Consider the following 22,947-nt stretch of genomic DNA (forward strand, 5'->3'; position numbering starts at 1 on the left):
ACACACACACACACACACACACACACACACACACACACACACACACACAATTTTAATACAATGGTAGATTGCTTTGCAGATCTGTCAGTTACGTAATGTGGTGTCTTTGATTATATGCACATGTTTCTTTGTTTTACAAAATATCCTCATTTGATTTTCCCGAGTCCAGTGACCAAAACTAGTAATGTATTATTTTACCTGAGTTTGTCTCATATGTTACTCTTGTTACTCTGGTTGACCTTTTCAAAAAAATTTTAAATTACCATTCTTTGCAACCAGCAATTATTGGGTAGAGATACCTAATCTATTTTTCATTTTTATTCCAAAAGGAAGTATAGAATATGAAATCTTACAAAATACCAACTGCTCTGTACCTCAATAGTCTAAGCTGTGTGCCATTTTGGATACATTCTAAATATAATTTTTAATTATTATTGCCAGCATCAAGATATAACTTCCATACATTTTATTATGATACTCATCAAATACCATACCTCATTAGGCCATTGGAAAAGATCTCTTTAAAATTCATTGCTTGCCATTAGTTCATTTGAATAAGATTTTAGGGATATAATTAACTAGAACTGAAAAGATATTTAAAAATCTATTATAAAATTTTTCAGGGAATCATTTCTCCAACGATCTCATTTGTAACAAAGGCATAAAAATATTCATGAACAGTAATAACCTTCAGGTTTTAGTAGTAAATTTAATAATGACACATTTCAAAACAATAGAAGCCTGTCTTTCTTATTCTGGTCAGACATTGTAGAAGGTACTGGAATTATTTTCCTATTTTAATATACATATTAACTTAAATTTGACTATAACATATCTATAAGTTGTTGAACTTGAATAAGTTTAAAAACTAGATCCAAGCAGATCACATGGGACTAAGTTATTCTAGTTGTCTAAAATGTGAACAGGAAATAACTTTAAAAATAGAGTTACTGTTATAGGAATGTATGACCATGTCAAACTTGTAAAAATCTAAATCATGTATTTATATATTAAACTTGATGCTTTAACATTGTAACTTTTTGAAAAAAGAAATACTTCTTAGACAAAATTTATCAACTTTTCTCAGCTCAAGTGAATTCAATTATAGTTTAAATAATTTTTGTTATAAAAATCTTAGTATCCTTGAAGACACTTAGAAATTAATTAATTCTGCCTTCAAGGATACCAAGATTGTTTAATAAAAAAGAAACAGTATTCTCAGTTTTCTTTCTTTCTTTCTTTTTTTTTTTTTTTTTTTTTTTGAGAGGGAGTCTCACTCTGTTGCCCAGTCTGGAGTGCAGTGCTGCCGTCTCAGCCCACTGCAACCTCTGCCTCCTGGGTTCAAGCGATTCGCCTGCCTCAGCCTCCTAAATAGCTGGGATTACAGGCTTGTGCCACCACACCTGGCTAATTTTTGTATTTTTAGTAGATACGGGGTTTTACTATGTTGGCCAACGTTGTCTCAAACTCCTGACCTTGTGATCTGCCTACCTCGGCCTCCCAAAGTGCTGGTATTACGGGCATCAGCCACCATTTCTTACTTATTTCTGCTGTTATCTTTACATCTGTAAAACAGATATGACATTCTAAATCTTTGTAGCTATTGTTTGAATAAACATATTAACTTTAGAAAACTATAAAATCATAGTTTCAGAGACTTGAGAAATGATTTGCATTTTTGAAAAAATATTTGATGTTTTATTTCTCTGAGTTCCATGAATTAAGTATAGTATATAAATATGGTACATCTAAATGTCTTCTTCCACTGAATCATAGATTTGGAAGGAAACTTAAGGGCCATTAGTTGTCCCTCAGGTTACAAATAAGGAAATTAAGGATGAAAGAGAATCAATGGCATAAAATGATAAAATCTACAGCTTACTGTAGATTTTTGAAAACTGATCATCTATAACATGCATTGGTTTAATTAGTTAACTTCATTCTAAACCTGAGAAATGAATGGTCATTAATGTCCACCCAGTAAGTTTTGTGGTATAAACTCTTCTTGTGTGGTCTCTACTTGAGAGACAGTACTCTGTAAATGTATTCCTTCAAGGAAATGAAGGTAAATTTATTTCCTATTTTGGAGTCTGAATGTGTAAAACGTTTGACATGAGTAAGAATTAGAGATGTATCACCACCAGAGGCCTATGGTTTCTGTGATGCCTTTTATGGCTTTGAGTCATTGTAGAAATTAGAGTAGACCCATGTGGTTTTGATATTTTTTCCTCCTAGTTATCAGACTATGTATGTCTGTGTGTGCCTGTGTACATTTAAAGTCAACTTTACTGTGTAAATTTTATAAAACATGAGTCCTGAAAATCAACAACAAAATTATTAGAGTTGTGAACTGTGTTTCTGTGGAGTCAATATAGACTAAATGTGCAGTGAATAATGTCCTCTCTCTGTACCATTTTTGAAGGAGTTAAATATGTAAGAAGTTATAATATCGTTTTTAGTTTTTACTGGGTTATATTAATTGAATTAGCTGGTGAGCATAAACAAGTTACCATCTTCCAAAGTGATCCCAATAAGCAGAATTTATTATCTTTATTTATAATTGTATGTGGAAATATTAAAATCTTGAACAAGGTTTATTTTACTAGCATTATTGATGATGTTGAAAAGTCTGCTATTTATTAGTTCCCTCAATAAAGCACAAGAAAAAAGGCAAGATACAGCAGTGACTTTTAAGTAAATGAATTCTTTTGTTTTCATCCTTTTTTTTACTGAATAAAATTAATAGAATACACATCTAAAACCTCTTCTTTCATTCTAGTCTTATATCCCCATATGATCTAATTAGAAGTCACCTGAATATAGCCGTAGATTTCTAGGTTACACTTAATTTGAGAAAGAAAATTATGTATATATAATGAGGTTTTGTCAAAAATAAAAATGGTAATTATAGGAAAACAGTTAATTGAGATGATGGTGATTAACCAACTAAAGGTTTTTCTAGCAAATTCTAGATGCAAGTGATTAAAGAGTAGGTTTCAATTAGGTATTTAGAATGACATTCACTTTTAATTATTGGTATTATTATATCTGGTGTTAAGAAAGCATACTTCATTCTATTTTAACTCTTAAAATTTTAAATCTATTTATCCCAAAAACGCTGTTTTCAGAACACCACAGAATAACTTATTTGGACAAAGGAAGCTGGCTGCTGGGGAACATCAATCAAACTGGCTATTTTAGAGTCAACTATGACCTAAGGAACTGGAGATTATTAATTGATCAATTAATCAGGAATCATGAGGTACACTCCAGATTTGCTTATCAAATATCTTTTTTTGATATGTGAACATCTGCCATTTTAATCCTAAATTATCCTATTGTTTTTTCTAATTGGCCTTAGGTTCTTTCTGTCAGTAACCGAGCAGGTTTGATCGACGATGCCTTCAGCCTAGCCAGGTACGTTTTCCTGTGGATCTCCCCAATAAAAATTCGTACCTGCAAAACTTCCTCTACTAAGCTACATAGTATATATAAGTTTTTTATTTATGGCATTTAAAAAATCTGTTTCTATCTTATGTTCTTTGGCTTTGGATATGAATTCTATTTAGTCTCCCAAACTTTCTGTCAATAATAGCTATAGAGTATTTCTAAATCAGGATAAGCTTGATCATTTTCTCCACAAGTCGATTTAACACTGAAGATTAATAATCTCTTCCCAATTTTAATAACGAACTCTATAAAATGACCATTATGCCATGTTTAAGTTTTAATAGAAAATGCCTTCAAGTAATGACATTTTTTCCCCTGCTATTTACAAGTATATCTTTTTAAATTTTTTTGAAAGTTATTCATTCTAAGAAGAGTATGCTGCAAAACAGAAATAAGTATTCCACTGGGTAAAACTTTTCTCTACAAAATATATGTCAATCTTATAAAAGACTTTAGTTGTACTATAGTAGTATTTGTGTTATTTTCATAACTAGATTTATAATATTAAAATCAGTTATTCCTTTGAACAGTCATTAAATGAAATAATGTTGCTCATGAACTGAAGCTATTTTCTCAATTTTGAGACTAAAAAGTAAAACAAACTCAGTCCGTTTAATATTTTATACTGTTTCACATCCAAGTATAGTTTTAATTTTAATAATCAAATTATACGAGCTGTCAATTAAGACATGGGTGACTCTCTCTACTTACCTGGTTATCATGATTTACCACATTTTCTTCTAAGATAATCATGGGAAACTGGCTAGTTATGCCTGTGCTGATATTAACACATGACTTTTCTTAGTAATAGGCTTTGTTTCATACATGGAACCCGAAACTGCTTTTACAGTTTATGTGTTTAATCAAAATTCAATTCTCTTCCATTTGTTAAAAAGCATATTACACAATACAGCATTCGAATCCATCGAAATAATGAGCTTACACACAGAAGACTTGATAATTACTTTGATAGATGCAAAGCCAAAGTTTGGGATCTAATTACAGAGATTGGTTTTTATAGAAACAAGTAGTATAAAGGAGAAAACACAAGTAATACAGAGGTTAAGAAAAAAATTTCAGTTGCTTTTCTATTTAAAAAAAATACTCTGACTTTTGCCTTCTTTATTGCTATGAAAGAAACCAAGAATCATTTTTCTTGGTTTCTAATATTGCTCTTATTTCGTGAGTGGTGCTGTATCAGTGCCTTACTCTGACCAGGCATGAACAATTTTAGGCACAAATTTTTAAATGGCAAACCTAAGGACAATTTATCAGTGAGGAAATTGCTAATGAAATTGTACTAATTGAATGTATTTGTGTAGTAAGAGCTGGGGTTCAGTTCTAGTAAAGATAAATGAAGACTTTTTCATGCCATAGTGCTATCTTATTGGGCAAAAATTTAGAAATAACAGGCTATATGAAGGCCTGTTGAGATAGTCATGTGTGGAGATAATGATTAATATGTAGCTTTTGCTCTGCAGTAAAATCTGAAAACTTTGTAGAAAGTTTTATGTACGACAGAGAGAACATTTTGGCACAGAAGTTGAGAGAGTCCAGAAAGCCGGAAAGATAGTGTATTTAATGTGATGATGTACTGAGAGAGGAGCAGAAAAAGAGATGTTGAGTACCACAAAGTAAGGGTAGGAAACTCAAAGAAAACTGTTATCATTGGCTAATAATTATTAACCACTTTTAAGAAGGCAAATACTTTTCTATTTTATATATAGTAATTTGTTTAATTTTCACAACTTTTATAAGATACGTAGACAGGTGTTATTATTATTCCCAGTTTAAGTGCAAGGAAATGGAAGCTCAGAGAGGCCACATAGCTGATAATTGGCAAAGCTGCAGCCTGGATGCAGGTGATCTATCTATAGATCCTATGCCATTAACCAGAGCACTAAGCTGCTTCTTAGAAATAATAGTATTTATTCTAATAAAAGATCCAGATGATATGGAAAGACTAAGGGGTTTTGAAGCAGTTGTTCATGTGAATCCGTATGGGTTTGAAATGATGGTGAGAAAGTAAATAAGTAGTAATAGCATAGCGACAGAGGCCAGATGGAAAATAAAAGAGAGGGATCTGGTTGGGCATGATGGCTCACACTGGTAATTCCAGCACTTTGGGGGGCCAAGGCGGGCAGATCACGAAGTCAGAAGAGCAAGACCATCCTGGCTAACAGGTGAAACCCTTTCTCTACTAAAAATGCAAAAAAAAAAAAAATTAGCTGGGCATGGTGGCACATTTCTGTGGTCCCAGCAACTCAGGAGGCTGAGGCAGGAGAATGGCTTGAACCCGGACGGCAGCGGTTGCAGTGAGCCGAGATCATGCCGCTGCACTCCAGCCTGGCAACAGAGCGAGAGTCCATCTAAAAAAAAAAAAAAAAAGGAGAGATCTATTGACTCATCTGCATTAAATGAAAATGATAGAAGTTATTTTTAGATGAAATATTTTATTTAATTTTGGTGGATAAATTTCTTTTTCAAAAATTAGATTCCCTTTTACTGAGACAGAACATTGCTTTCAATTTCAATTTTGGGAGCCTTAAAAGTTTGAAGTAAATGATTTCATGATCATTTATATAAATTCACCTGAAAAACATGAAAATCTCATTGAATATGTACTTGTAATTTGTTTTATTACTCATGAGGTAATTTTCGTATTATAGTGCGACTAAATAAATATAACTTTAGATTCATTTAGGGAAATTCTCTGCACTTACTTGGAGCTGATTATTCATATTTCATTGTAGTATGGTAAATATTCCATAATTTTGCTATTCAATCTATATCAACCTTCTCTCAGTCTCCTGAACACCTGATGCACTCTTTGGCTTCTGTAAAAGGTTAGCAAATATTCATCAAATACCTATTACTGTTCTGATGCTTTTGTGAATGACTTCCTTCAGTCTTGCCAATGAACCAATGGGGTGGATGTGGTTACTGTTGCCATTTTACAGCTGAGACATTGAGATTAAGAGAGGTTAAGTTGCTTAGCTAAGGCTACACAGCTTTTGGGGCAGAGGTGAAGGCGGTAGTTCAACCCCAAACAGTGACACAGCAGAGTCCATGACTTCAGGTAAGAGTGACTTTGCCCATTACATGAAATTTCTTGCTATCTTCATTCCTTTTGACTGTTGAGTGTATTATCATTTACTGAAAAAATGTATGATTTTACTCACCCTCCCTCAGTGAGGCCTTATGTGTCCTTCCCAGCAAAAGTAAGGTGATACTCTGTGGATCTGTGTTAACTTATCACCTTGTTGCTCAACCACTTGCTTTTCTGGGTTCTTGATAGTTCTTTGATGATGTGGAGGAGAAGGCCTTGTGTCATCATATATTACTACTGTCTACCGTAATGTTTGCTACAGAATCGCACCTGTATATATTTGTTACATGAATTGATAATTGATTATGACTTATTTAGACTATTAACTTCATGGCACTATTTGTTGTTGGATTAGGCAAACTTGCTGTAGTCATTCTTTATTTGGTTGTTTTTTAAATATATAAATTTGCCTGAATGCATGCAAATTGTAAAGGACTAAAACAAAACAAGAAATACAACGTGAAATCTTTTACTCCCTTCATTCCTAGCATTTTATCCTCCTCACAGGTGAAATATTTGGCATGGATTTATCTAGCCATTTTTTCTTTATGCTTTCTTATTGTTTAGATTTTTTTTTTTTAATGAACAGAAGTCTGTTCTCTGACTCATTGATAAAAATAAATCTGGGGATCTTTTCGTTATTTCTAATTTCTCACTATTATAATCAAGACTGCAGTGAATGTGAATAGTCTTTTGTTGTGTATGTGTATTTTTTTAAGATTTTCTTTTGTAAGTTGAATTTGGGGTTCAAAGAGTATGACTTTAAAAAAAAAGTCTTAGAAATTGTATTCAGAAGGCTTTTCCAATTTAACCCTCCATCAACCATGTGTGAGAGGGTCCAATTTCCTGAAATCTCTCATTACAATGAACCGTATATAAAAGATTTTGACAGTCTACTGGCAAAAGTGATTTTATAAGAGTTATTCATTACTGGTTATAAGAAGTGGTGTATCCTTTCATTATCCATTTGCTGTTTGTATGTTTTCTTTTGTGAATTATCACCCAATTAAAAACAAAAGATTAAAAACCTAATCGAAAATGAACAAAGGTGTTTCCTACTATACTTTCCTATATATTTTGGATGTTTTTGGATATTAATCCTTTTCTGTAGCATAGACTTCACAGTAGTTTTTACTCAACACTATGCCATTTTTTAAGAGGTTTTTAACATATATGTCAAGCCATTCCTTTTATAGCTTTCTGGTTGTGTCTCACCTGGAAGGGCTACCCTATATGAAAAATTTGAAAATATTCTATTTTTCTTAAGAAGCTGTTTTTGTTTTATATCTGTATCTTCAGCCCTTCCTTTGCTAATCAATTTTTATGTTTAGAATGAAGTAGAAGTCTAATTTTCTTTAACATTAATAAGTGCCAATTATTTTAATCCTACTTATTTAAATATTTTCATTTTAGTGGATTTGAAATGATATATTTATCTTAATGCAAATGCCCAAATTTTAGAGAATTTTTTATTTTGCTTAATTGCTTTCTTTGTTCTTTTTTGCAGCACAATCATATTGTTTTAATAGGTTTAAATTTATTGTATGCTGCAATTGGCCAAATTTATCTTGTTCTTATGCAGAATCTTACATATTTCTTGCCAATATAAATTTTAGAGTCATTTTGACAAACTCTACTAAAAATTACACCACAGTTATGACTAGATATGCTTTGGATTTGTAAATCAATTTATACAGTATAAACATCTTTTCGCATTTGAGCTCTCCAATGACAATATTATTCGTCTTCATTTATTCAGTTCCCTAAGTTAAGCCCTATGGTTTTATGTACATGGGCTTTTATAATATTGTGTTATTTCATCATTTTTGAAAAGGTTTATGCTGTTTTACAATATGGCACTGTATCTACCCTTACATATTGTAATTTTTAATGCTTGTGGATAAGGAATCAATAACTTGCCTTGCAAGTTTCATTGTATTATGGCTTGCACTTTAAAATTAGTGACTAAAATGCCTAAATATTTTTGTTGTTGGGTGTTCATATTTGCTTTTGCTTTTTTGTTTTTTGGAGCCAGAGTTTCGCTCTTCTTGCTCAGGCTGGAGTGCAATGACACTCTTGGCTCACTGCAACCTCCGCCCCCAGGTTCAAGTGATTCTTCTGCCTCGACCTCCTGAATAGCTGGGATTACAGGCACCCACCAGCACACCCGGCTAGTTTTGTGTTTTTAGTAGAGATGGGGTTTCACCATCTTTATCAGGCTAGTCTTGAGCTCCTGACCTCAGGTGATCCGCCCGCCTTAGCCTCCCAAAGTGCTGGGATTACAGGTGTGAACCACTGCGCCCGATCTGTTTCTGGTTTTTTGTTTTGATAAAGCATTGTTATATTGGGGATATGAAAGTGAACAAGATGTATTTCTTGTTTTCAGTGAACTCAAAATCTACCAGGGAAGATGCATGGTGCATAACTATATTCAGTGTATACATGCTATTAATAAAATGTTATGAAAGCCTTAAAGAGTAAAGAATTAGTGTGGCCTAGGAAGATTATGGAAAACATCAAAATATCCTATTGGAAATAACATCAGGAGAGTGAAAATGTACTATGGAAATACATTAAAGGTTTAAAAGTAGGAGAATTAGAGCAGAAAAAAGTCTAAATTAGAGGGTAAACTTATGGCAGAACTATTATAGCAGCAATGAATGCCTCATGGCACAATCTGGGTAAATCAGAGATTTGAGTTTTCTCAGGAGTGGAATTGGCAGCTAGATAAGGTAAATATTCTTACTTAATTTTTGAAATTATCAGTTTAGTATATGATAGAAATGGAATATTTAGAAGATTTACAATAGAAAGTATAATCACCAGGTTGGATATTTAAAGCTTTTAACATGCTCTGAGTACAATTTTTTAAAGTTATAAATGTATATATCACTAGGTTGTGAATTCACATGGTATTTTATTAAAAAATATCCAAAATACTTGGGAAATTATTTGGAAAATTGTGTACACCCAATAGCAGGACAGGGATAAATCATGATCGTCATTATCATCATCATTATAATTATCATCATAGTCCTCCTTGCCCTGGGCAGTTACTATGTTAATTTTTTAAATTTAGTCACCAGTTTCCTGTAATATTCAATTTTGCAAAACACATGCAAATCTATTGTGTTTTAATATCATAGTATACTTTTCTAGCGTGTGTAACATATTTTAAAAATTATGTTATAGACTATTCTGTCAAAAATCCAGTAACTTACAAATTTGCCCATCATGAGGTCAAATTATTACAAGTTTGCTCACAAACTTTGTTAAGAAATAAGAGGCTAGTTACATTTTGTAAGTTATTAGTGTTTTATTAAAAAGCGTAAGGACATTAATTATCTAGAGGTTATGTTTGTCCCTCTTAGAAGTCCTGTAGGCACTGGTGAGCAGTCATCAGTAGTGCACAATCCATGTTTGATGAATATATAAGTTAAAAAATAATAAATACACTTTTATTGACTTGTCTAACAGCTTATAAACTTGAGATGTATTAGAAACATGGGAATTCAGCACAATAGCCACTGAAAATATAATAGCTAAAGAAGAAGAAAATTATGAGAACATTTCAAAAACTTAACTTACAGATTTTTCTTTTCATTCCTGAGCACGGTTTCGGAAATGGAAACAGCATTGTTAAAATAACCTTAACAACATTTGCACACTGTGGTCGTATCTGGCCTTTTTGGGACTTTTTCAGCATGGTTAGAAGTTCTTCTGTGCCTTCTGGATGGCTCTCTTGTACCTTGTTTAAGGTTTCCCTGGCAAAACATATGTTGATCATGTTTTCACTTATTGCAGAAAATAGTAGTATAATGTGTCTGAAAAGCAAGTGCCCCCTGCCCCTGGCTAGATGAGAAGGAGCTTTTCCTTCTTTGATAGCTGCTTGTTTAAATGTGTAATATGCTGATCTTTCAAAAACGAAATTGAGAAGGAATGACCTATAAATCTTTTGTGAGAAATACTTTGGCAGACCGGACTTTTTGTTTGTTTTGATTTTCTTATTCTATAATGGAGGCAACAGGACTACATCACTTCAGCTGAACACTGCTATGAAAAACCTGACTAAGGATCGTAGATCCCTCTAATATACTGACTAATGCTCTATAAATGTTGATATTAGAAAGGATGCTTAGTTTCAGAATTCTTTCTTTAATCTCTGTCTTCTGTTTTTACAGTACTATGCAAATCTCAGTATAAACATTTTTCTCTCAGTTGTGTTTTACAATGAAATTATGAGCATTAATAATAATAGAATGTTGACTCAAATGTATTGTTTATTGCTCTCATTGGACATGGAGAGAAGGATGATCGTTCAGCTGTTTGTATTAGATTCATTTTGGGAGTGGTGTCTATGTATGGTTATAGTTCTTAGTTATCTTTTGTTAAGCCATCAGAATATGTTTGCAAAAGGATAAATAATATTTATGAAGTCCTGAAAGTGATAAAATTGTTTATTGCAAACTAAGATTTATTGTTGACTATATGCTTCCACTCTTCTGCCATTGACCGAAAGTTATTAAAATTAGCTTATTGTTATCCAGTGTAGTTTGTTCCATGATATGAGCAGTGACTCACAGTGAATCCTTCCAGGAGCTTCATGGTCATTCCCAAAAGATCACATTTCTCGCATCTCTGAGGCTGGGGATTCTAATTATCTATTTGTCATCATCAGTGAAGGCTCAGTCTTGAGACACGCAAAAAAAGTCACCTTGAAGCATTCCTGTTTTATACCTTTCCGCATGCAATTATTTAGAAATTCATATCCAAAAGACCTCTAAATTAGCCTTAGTTTATTAAACACTTTGCCACAGATAAATGTTAAAAATAGTCTGAAAACATTTTCAGGACATTTAACTGTAAGAAGCTGGGAGTGTTCAGACTAATTTCTATTATAACTCAGTAAAAGCCTAGAGTGTATTTCTGGATTTTCAAGCTACACTGTTCCTGCAGGCATATGCTGGTTTGCTCAAGGTTAGAGATTGAGTTAATACATTCCTTTGAGCTGTCTTTAGAAATCTGTTGAGGGTGGAGTCACAGATGTTGTCCTTGGGATGAGGATTTATGAGGAGCTACTATACCAGGCACTTATGAGAAGTACAAATCTCCTGAGGCATTAAGGGCAGGCTTGTGGCTCTTAAGGATGGCAAACTTTCTTAGAGACTTTAAATTGTACTGCATTAAATCAAAAGCAAACTTGTAACCTTCCAGTACCAAATTTGTGTTTCATCTCTGTAAGAGAAAATGTTTTAATATTAATGCCTACTGTCTGAGAGCGCTGAGTAGAAAGTAAAAGCAAAGAATTTTGACATTATTCTGTAGGTTTGATCCATTTTATTTTTTTCAATTGACATATTGTATGTATTTATCATATATAACAGGATGTTTCAAAGCATATATATGTTGTAAAATGATTCAGTATTGCTAATTATTATATGCATTATTTCCTATCGTTATTTTTATGGTGAGACACAACATCGACTCTCTTAGTATTTTTCAAGAATATAATATATTGTCGTTAACTATAGTCATCATACTGTACAATAGATCTCTTGACATTTTTCCTTCAGTATAATTTTGAATCCTTTGGCCAATATCATCCCAACTCCTATTCCTCCAATAACCCTAGCTTCTGACAACCACCATACTAGTCTCTATTTCTATCAGATCATCTTTTTTAGATTCCACATGTAAGTGAGATGAGGTGGTATTTGTCCTTTTGTGCCTGGCTTATTTTACTTAACATAATGTCCTCCAGGTTCATCCACGTTGTCATAATGAGAAGATTTCCTTTTTTAGGGATAGTGTTCCATTGTATATATGTACGACAGTTTCTTTATCCATTCATCCATTGATAGGAACTTAGGTTAATTACATGTTTGGCTATTGTAAATAATGCTGCAATAAACATGAAAGTGCAGATATCTCTTTGACAGCAGCAGTACTTTAAAAATATCATATTGTCCCTATATTCTAATAAGCATATAGCCAAAGTAGAGCCTCTGTGTTGGGAAAACCTTACCCATTTATTACTATTTTTATCACCTTCTGAGAGAAGCTCTGCCTCTACCTGGTGCCTGCCATTTTACTGACTACTATTATCTGCACATACCTGAACATGACCAGTCTATGTCATGGCTATTGGTACCCGTTTGCTTGAAATTGCTTAGCTAGGATGGGACTACAGCCTCTACATGTCATTTTATGTCTGTTTCTTCATATCATTTTTAATTTTATTAAAATTTATTTGTTAATCATTTCTGTATTCTAGACGTTCATTTCTGCTTTTATCTTTCTTCTTTGTCTTACATTTTAAACACTAATCCAAGTCTGTATTATTTGATTTCCTTTCCTAGTTGGTAAGAACATTGACCATCAAGTTACATAGAATTAGAATTCTTGCTCTATGAATTAACTAACAATAAATAAATGTTATTTAAATAAATGTTATTTTTGTTCTGTCCCTTTTCTACCTTTGCAGCACATACTTACGGTCACTCCAGAGTAAACAGATATCATTATTATTTCCTGTATACTATCTTACAATCCACCATATTCATTGATCTTCTTCTAAACTGACCCCTTTCCTAGGCTGCCCCAAACCATCTGTAAACACACATCCTAATGCCAACTCTAAAAAGAAGTGGAATATGGCTAAAGCATAACTGTTTGTGCTTCTGCTAAAGAGGACAAAATCTGCTTGCTTTTTGATTTGATGTGAGAAGTCTGTTAGGGACTTAGCCAAAATGGGATACTCTCTTCTACCAGAAAAGAAAATGAGAGGTAGACCAAATCTACAGAAAAATTAAACTGAATCCTTCTGGCATTTGGCATGTCAATATAAAAGCCTCATTTTTATAAAGATCTCTATCTACTCTGTTTCTCAAAAAGCTCAAAATAAAATCCTTTTATTTTTATTATAATAAAGTAAACTCTAAAGAAATCTTTAAAATGAGTAATATATGAATACCGGTACTAATACAGGCTTTATGTTCAGTTAATTACTTATTGCTTTAAGTTGTTTCATTATGTTTTCCCACCTGAGAACAAAGAGTCAGAGGAGACTTCTGATAATCCTCTTTCTTACCAAACATGCTGATTAGCCAATGATAAAGTAAAGATTTGCTCATACTTTTTATCCCAGAACTCATGAAGTCTATTTTGGGCTTTAACTATAGGCAAGGTAGCAGTGCTGTCATGATAAAGGAATTAGATTAAGATAATAGAAAATAAGCATTTTATTATTTTCCACTTGTCATGAAATATTAAAGATTCCATTTTTAAGTATGAAGAGGTGATAATTTGGGGAAGAGGAAAGAAAGGAAATTTAGTTCCAAGATTTTGTGCAATGAAGGTGAGTGGTTAATTCAAAGTAACATACACTATGCCACTATGAGTGGCAGATCTTAAAGCCTTAGGAGGTGATTTGAAATATATAATATTCACCCTTAATTGCATGCAATTTGAGCTATTCTTTGTGGAATGCTTCAAATGTCCTTACGTGGAATGGAGTACCAGTGAAGAGGTCTTCACTATTTCGGATGTAAGAAAACATCAGATTAGGAAAACCTGACTTGTTGCAACTATGACAATGCTTACTTAATGTTAAGGATTTAAGTACAAGCCAACACAGAAGCTGAGGAGTAGTACTGGGCCCTGTGAACTCAGACCACATTTGAATCACAGATTAGATCCTTCCTTCTTAAACTAGGAATGGCCTGGAGTGTAGCTGATTCAGGCCTCTAAAGAGAGGTAGCAGAAGCTTCCTGTTGCTCAGCTGCTTCATCTAATTAGGGTAAGGATTAAACAGAAGTTCAATATAAACTCTCCAGGTCACCAGGTGGTAGTACTAACCAAAAGGAAAAAAAAAGAGTTTGCTATAAGGAAGAAAATATTGTTAGTTTGGAAGTCTGAGTTTGACAAATTTGAGTAAGGCTAATAGGCCTTGAAGAGAATAATGATTGAGTATCAGAGAGTTTTATGTGGATAGTAACTTAATCACACTCTAAATTAGTGGACAGTTCTTGGGAATGCTGTCAAAAATGGCGAAATAGAACTATAGATGAAAATTGGTTGGTGTTGCATTCCCAATGTGCAAATATAAAAAAGTTAATTGTGTAAGCCGAGGGCAGATCATGAATTTTATCCGTGACATGTTGAAGGAACCATTACTTATCCTTTTTCAACGTTGGTGAAACTAAAATTATTATAGAAAAATAGTTACTGTGCAGAGAAATTAAGTCCCTGGCCTCTCAGTTTACTATAGTTTTTAAATTTTCATCTTTGAGAGTTTCTCAGGTTTCCTATTTTTTTTTTAATGTTTTTAAATTTTGTTGAATTTTAACATTGGTAGATTATCAGTTTTTTTAAGTATGAAGAGTTGAGAAACGCTTATGAAAATTTTTGTTTCAATAGATGCAATATGTATGTTATTTCCATAAATTAGGTACACAGTATGTAATTAATGAGTTTGCAGATAGATGATAGATCAGTAGGTATATAGACAGAGTACATGTATAGACACATGTTAGACAGATGAATTACCTGAAAGTAGGTAGATCTAAAAGTAGTTGGATAACAAAGACAGAGCCATGAAACTTCATCCTATGATGAAATTACTATATTTAGCCTCAGAAAGACACCTTTGTTATATTGCCATATGAAAAAAATTATGTAGAATTTAAAAATTAAAGAATAATAGCTCATGTTTAGTAAAAATAAATTCAAATGATTTTCTTGGTGTAATGAAGATACTATAAAGAGAGAGCTATTTTATACACACAAATTATATACTAAATTGTTATCACATGTAACATAAGGTTACAAGCATTGGATGCAGAAATTTTAAAATATTCACCTACCTACTTCACAAATCAAATGTAAGGTATAAATATGTTCTTAATTTGTTGGTCTGTTTTTAAAAATTTTAAATTTTAAAAACACATAAAGGCTCATAGGAAAATCTTTCAATATATAGTCACCAGGTGCATGTGCTATCATCATTCAATACCTATTTCTCAATCAATTTCTGAAGTGTATATCTGCAATATTAAATGAACTATACGTTCTCCTTATCCTGTACAGGTAAACGATAAGCAAGCATCTTTCACAGACAGGCAAAATGAAAATCCTAAGAAGCATGAGAAGCACTTGACAATGCTTATAGTGGGTTGATCTTTCTCATTTAAAATTTTGATGCTCGTTAGTAAGAATAATTAGCAAATGGCAAATTCTGTAATACAAAGTTAGTCAGCGTTATCTTTGTGATTTAATAGCTTTGTACATTTGGAAATAAATGGGCACTTAAAATATATGTAGAAAGAGATAGAAAAAAAGATGAATCAAAGTGGTATATTATATTTACATGGGACAGTTCATTTATGTAGCAAGTATTTCATAAATACTGTTACATACCATACGCTTTTATAGACACCAGAGTGAATAGCAATAGCGAATGAAAGAGTGAATAGTGAATGAAATAGCCATTTTCCAGTTGATACTTGAGAAGTAGTTTGAAAGAAGTAAACAAGGGAACCATCTGAGTAGAGCATTCTAGATAGAGGAAAAGCAAGTGCAAAGGCCCTGAGGGAGCATGTGCTTGGCATGGTAAGGAAAACAGGTAGATGTGGCTCTAATGGAGTAAGTAAGGAGCATTGCAGTCTAAGTGTGTTTAGGCAGGAAAAGGACATTGATCATGTAATAAACTATGTGAGAATTTGTTATTTTATTCAGGGTGAAAGGGAAAGTCTTTGGGAAGGTTTTGAGCAGAAGAGTGACATGACCAGACCTATGTTTTTAAAGGATCACTCATTCTGTCTGCTCTGTTAAGAATATACTATGAGGGAACGAGTGCGGAAGGAGGGAACCTAGTAAGAAAGGTCATCAGGGCAAACTCCATAAGGAGAGTTGTTGAAGATGATACTATGACTATACCTGGTGTATTAGTACATTTTCACACAGCTATGAAGAAATGCCTAAGACTGGGTATTTAAAAAAAAAAAGAGGGATTTAATTGACTCACAGTTCTGCATGGCTGAATTGGTCTCAGGAAACTTACAATCATGGAGGAGAGGGAAGAAAACGTGTCCTTCTTCACAAGATGGCATGAGAGGAAAGTGAGGAGCAAAGGGGGAAAAGCCCCTTTTAAAACTATCAGATCTCCTGAGAACTCACTCACTATCATGAGAACAACCCAAGGGTAGCTACCCTCATAATTAAATTATCTCCCACCAGATCCCTCCCACATGTGGGGATCATGGGAACTACAATTCAAGATAAAATTTGGGTAAGGACACAGCAAAACAATGTCACTTGGTAAGGAGCAAGAGATGCCCAGAGCACCTTGTTAGCCTCCAGAGTGACAGAGGTTCACATATCATGCGGATATTTCCTTTAAACATTAGTACTTAAGTTGTATGTAGAATATATTTTATAATGATTTATTTTTATTTCTCTGATGACCAATAATGCTGTGAATCTTTTCATATGTTCATTTGTTTTTTTTTCTTTCTTTTGGACTTTTTTATTTTAATTATAAATTAAGCTTAATTTTAAAATTATAAATTAAGTTTAAATTTAAATTAAGTTCTGGGATACATGTGCATAATGAGCAGGTTTGTTATATAGGCATACATGTGCCATAGTGGTTTGCTGCACCCATCAACCTGTCATCTATGTTTTAAGTCCTGCATGCATTAGGTATTTGTCCTAATGCTCTCCCTCCCCTTGCCCCACAGCCCCAGACAGGCCCTGGTGTATCATATTCTGCTCCCTGTGTCCATGTGTTCTTATTTTTCAAGTCCCACATATGATTGAGAACATGCAGTGTTTGGTTTTCTGTTCCTGAGTTAGTTTGCTGAGACAGCTTCATCCATGTCCCTGCAAAAGATATGAACTCAGTATTTTTTTATGGCCGCATAGTATTCCATGCTGTATATGTGCCACATTTTCTTTATCCAGTCTATCATCAATGGACATTTGAGTTGGTTCCAACTCTTTGCTATTGTAAATAGTGCTACAATAAACATACGTGTGCATGTGTCTTTATAGTAGAGCAATTTGTAATCCTCTGGGTATATACCCAGTAATGGGATTGCAGGGTCAAATGGTATTTCTGGTTGTAGATCCTTAAGGAACTGTCACACTGTCTACCATAGTGGTTAAACTAATTTACACTCCCACCAACAGTGTAAAAGCACTCCTATTTCTCCACATCGTCTGCAGCATCTGTTGTTTCCTGACTTATTTTATTTTATTTTATTTTATTTTTTACTTTAGGATCTGGGATACATGTTCAGGTCATGCAGGGTTGTTACATACATACATACTATATCTGGCATTTCTCCCCATGTAATCCCTCCCTTCCTACCCCCATTGTCCCTCCTCTAGCCTCCACCAACTACCCCCAGTGTGTGCTGCTCATGTCCCTGAGTCCACGTGTTCTCATTGTTCAACACCTGTGTGTAAGTGAGAACATGTGGTGTTTCCTGACTTTTTAATGATCGCCATTCTAACTGGCATGAGATGGTATCTCATTGTGGTTTTGATTTGCGTTTCTCTAATGACCAGTGATGATGAACTGTTTGTCGTATGTTTGTTGGCCAAATGAATGTCTTCTTTTGAGAAGTGTCTGTTCATATCTGTTGCCCACTTTTTAATGGGGTTGTTTTTTTTTTTCCTTGTAAATTTGTTTAAGTTCCTTGCAGATAGTGGATATTAGCCATTTGTCAGATGGATAGATTGCAAAAATTTTCTCCCATTCTGTAGGTTTCCTGTTCACTCTGATGATAGTTTCTTTTGCTGTGCAGAAGCTCTTTAGTTTAATTAGATCTCGTTTCTCAATTTTGGCTTTTATTGCAATTGCTTTTGGTGTTTTAGTCATGAAGCCTTTGCCCATGCCTATGTCTTGAATGGCATTGCCTAGGTTTTCTTCTAGGATTTTTATAGTTTTAGTTCTTGTGTTTAAGTCTTTAATCACTTTTCAGTTAATTTTTGCATAAGGTGTAAGGAAGGGCGTTCCGTTTCCTCCTTCCTTCCTTCATTCCTCTCTCTTTCTCTGTCTTTCTCCATTTTTTGAGACAGAGTCTCACTCTGTCACCAGGCTAGAGTGCAGTGGCATGATCTCAGCTCACTGCAGCCTTTGCCTCCTGTGTTCAATTGATTCTCCTGCCTCAGCCTCCCAAGTAGCTGGGACTACAGGTTTGTACCACCACTCCCTGCTAATATTTTGTATTTTTAGTAGAAATGAGGTTTCATTGTTTTAGCCAGTGAAACCTGACTTCATGATCCACCCACTATGGGCTCCTAAAATGCTGGGATTAGAGCCATGAGCCACCATGCCTGGTCCATTTTCAGTTTTCTGAATATGACTAACCAGTTTTCCCAGCACCATTTATTAAATAGGGAATCCTTCTAACATTTCTTGTTTTGTCAGGTTCATTGAAGATCAGATGGTTGCAGATGTGTGGTGTTATTTCTGAGGTCTGTATTCTGTTCCATTCATCTATATATCAGTTTTGGTACCAACACCATGCTGTTTTGATTATTGTAGCCTTGTAGTATAGTTTGAAGTCAGATAATGTGATGCCTCCAGCTTTGTTCTTTTTGTTTAGGATTGTCTTAGCTGGACAGGCTCTTTTTTGGTTCTATATAAAATTTAAAGTAGTTTTTTCTAATTATGTGAAAAAAGTCAATGGCAGATTGATGGGAATAACATTGAATTTATAAATTACTTTGGGCCTTATGGCCATTTTCACAATATTGATTCTTCCTATCCGTGGGCATGGAATTTTTGTTCATTTTGTTTGTTTCCTCTCTTATTTTCTTGAGGAGTGGTTTGCAGTTCTCTTTGAACAGGTCCTTCACATCCCTTTTAAGGTGTATACCTTATTATTTTATTCTCTTTGTAGCAATTGTGAATGGGATTTCACTCATGATTTGGCTCTCTGTTCATCTGTTATTGGTGTATAGGATGCTTGTGATTTTTGAACATTGATTTTGATTCCTGAGAATTTACTGAAATTGCTTATCAGCTTGAGTTTTTGGGCTGAGATGATTGGGTTTTCTAAATACAAACCCATGTCATCTGCAAACAGAGACAATTTGAATTCTTCTCTTCCTTTTTGAATACCCTTAATTTCATTCTTTTGCCAATTGACCTGGCCATAATTTCCAATACTTTGTTGAATTGGAATGGTGAGAGAGATAAAACTTGTCTTGTGCCAGTTTTCAAAGGGAATGCTTTAAGCCTTTGCTCATTTTCTTTTCATATGTTCATTTGTTTTATGTAACATATCTGTTCACATTTTTTGCCCATTTTAAAAACTTGAGCTGTTTATCTTATGATTTAGACATGAGCTCTTTGAGTATTCTGAGCCAAGTCCATTTGTGTTGTCTTGCAAAACTTTGTTTGGCCTTGGAAAATTTTCTCCTAATTTGCACTTGCCTTTTATATTTTGTAACTTGTCTTTCAAGATTGAAAGTTTTTAATCTTTCTGAGGTCCATTTTATCAATATTTTCTTTTAATGTTTGTGCTTTTTACGTCTATTTATGACATTAATACCACACCTAATATTGCAAAATTTGTCTTCTATGTTTTCTGTAAGATTAACAATTTTAACCCTTTCATAAGTCTATGACCCATGCTAGTTAACTTTCACGTGTATGATCTGGGTTATGGTTATGGTTAATAATTTCTATTCAGTTATCCAGTTGTTTTATTACCATTTGTTGAAAAGACTTTCTTTTTTCATTGACTTTCCATGGCAACTTTGTGTAAATCTATTGACTATAAAAGTTTTGAGTCTACCTTCTTTCTGGTTTCTAGAGTCTGTCCCATAGATTTATATATTTGTAATAATGCCAGTATCATGCTGTCTTAATTACAGTAAATTCACAGCAAGTCTTTGGGAATTTGGGTTTAGGTTGCTTTGAATCTATAACTCAATTTGGAAAAAAAATGTCATCTATTAAGATGTCTTGGCATATCTCTTCACATTTATTTAGGTTTTTGAAGTTTCCTCTGCAATACTTTGTAGATTTTGGTGTACAGGTCTTTCACATCTCTTATTACATTTATTCCTGTGTATATTGTTTTTTATGTTATTGTAAATGAAGTTGCTTTTCAAATGTCACATTTCTGCTTTGTTGTTAATAGATAGCAGGGATTGCAAACTATGGTACACTCACTGTCCAATAGTTTTTGTAAATAAAGTTTTATTGGAACACAGCCATGTCCATTTACTTATATATTGTATATTTCAACTTTCATACTACAAAGACATAATTGAGTAGTTGCAAGAGACTCTTTGTTCCTTTGACAACTTATTATATATAGAGAAATATAACTCATTTTCTATGTTGATTTTATGTCCTGCAACTTTGCTAATTTCATTTATTATTTTGCATAGTGTTTTATGGTTTCCTTAGGGTTTCCTGTAAACATTGTAATATCATGTGGAAATAGCAATAGTCATTTTTTTCTTTCTGATATGTATGCGATCTATTTCCCGTTGTTGCTTTACTACACTGGCTAGGATCTCCAAGTCAAAAATTGAACAGAAGTAGGAATAACTGACATCCTTACTTGTTTGTGATTTTCATAGGTGTTGAACCTTATACTGCTAAGAATGATAAGTGTAGCTTTATCATAGATCTTTTTTATCAGAATGGGGAAGTTACCTTCTTGTTTTCATTTGCTATTTATACCTTGAGTAAATGTTGAATTTTATCAAATGCCTTTTCTGTATCTATTGAAATAGTGATATGGTTTTTAACATGTAGTGAATTACATAGTCATCTCTCAGTATCTAGGGGGACTGGTTTCCCCCATAGCTTAGATCTCTCCCAACAGCTAAAAAAATTCACAATATTCATGACTTTTATATAAATGGTGTAGTATTTGCATATAACTTGCACATATTCATCCATATACTTTAAATCATCTGTAGCTTAGTTATAATAACTAATATGATGTAAATACTATGTAAATAATTGTTATACTGTATAGCTTAGGGAATAATGACAAGAGAAAAAAGTCTGTAAATGTTTATTACAGATGCAACCATTCATTTTTTTTTTTTTTAATATTTTCAATCCCAGCTGGTTGAATCCACAGATATGGAGCCCAGGAATATGGAGGGCTAACTATATTAATTAACTTTTATATGTTAAACCAACCTTGCATTCTAGGAATAATTATGTATTAAACTTTTAAATATTATTGAATTTGTTTTTTTTTTTTTAAGATTCAGCATGTATAGTCATGAGGAATATCTGATTTTTTTTTTTTAAGATTCAGCATGTATAGTCATGAGGAATATTGTTTGTATTTCTCATTTCTTATTATTACTTTGTCTGATTTTAGAACCAGGCTTCATAAAGTTGGGAAATGTTCTTTCTTGTATATTTTCTGAAAGAGTTTATGTAAGATTGCTGTTGTGTCTTTCATATATTTGATAGAATTTACCGTACATATTTGGTAGAATTTACCATCAGATGGCAGTTGATGCCATGTGGGCCTGAAATTCTCTGTATGGGAAGATCCTTAATCATGAATTTAATTTTGCTCATTGATATAGTGCTGTTCAAGTTTTCTGTTTCTTCTTGAGTCTATTTTGGTAATTTGTCTGTTTCATCTAGATCATTACAGTCATTAGGATAGAGTTATATAAAATATTCTCTTATTATTCTTGTAATATCTGTGGGTTCTGTGAAAATGACTTCTCTCTTATTATAGATACTGATAAGTTATGTTTTCTCTCTTTTTTATTATTCTTTTAATTAGAGTAATTTCATATTCTCAAAGAATCAATTTTTGATTCTGTTAATTTTTAAATTATTCTATTTTCTATTTTATTTATTTCTACTCTTTATTGCTTTCTTCTGTCTGCTTGGAATTTAATCTACTTTCCTGTTTCTAGTTTTTAAAATTGAATCTTAGATTACTGATTGAGATCTTTTTTTTTTTTTCCTAACATATACATTTAAAGCCATAAAATGTCTTCAAGGCACAGTTTTGTTAGCATCCCATAAAATTTTACATATGTTATCATTCAGTTAAAAATATTTCCTAGTTTCCTATGTGATTTCTTATTGAGAACCATGATTACTCAAGCATAATGCTTAATTTATATATTTTTTGTTTTTATTGATATTTTATTTGTTATTTTTAAAACAATTATGGTTAGAGAACATACTCTATATGATTTCAGCCTTATATTTTCAGTCTTATTTTATGGCCCAGATATTACTCTTATCATGATAAACATACTGTGTGTACATAAGAAGAATGTATTCTGCTGTTGTTCAGGGCATTCAAATCAATATGGTTAATAGTGCTATTCAGATTTTATCTTTGTTGATATTTTGACTAGGAGTATAAACT

At 33.0% G+C, this 22,947-nt stretch overlaps 1 protein-coding gene across 1 annotated transcript in view; it reads left to right on the forward strand.

Annotated features, from left to right (window-relative positions):
* Nucleotides 1-22,947, forward strand: part of TRHDE (thyrotropin releasing hormone degrading enzyme) — a 392,378-nt gene that overhangs the window by 294,920 nt on the left and 74,511 nt on the right. Inside the window, exons 11-12 of the mRNA XM_032295835.1 lie at nt 3,129-3,262; nt 3,362-3,417. Coding sequence (XP_032151726.1) covers nt 3,129-3,262; nt 3,362-3,417 — 190 coding nt within the window. The remainder of the gene's footprint in view (nt 1-3,128; nt 3,263-3,361; nt 3,418-22,947) is intronic.

The sequence above is a fragment of the Sapajus apella genome, unplaced genomic scaffold (assembly GCF_009761245.1).
Source record: "Sapajus apella isolate SASKATOON/1434 unplaced genomic scaffold, GSC_monkey_1.0 scaffold2, whole genome shotgun sequence".
In the NCBI taxonomy this organism is placed as follows: domain Eukaryota; kingdom Metazoa; phylum Chordata; class Mammalia; order Primates; family Cebidae; genus Sapajus; species Sapajus apella.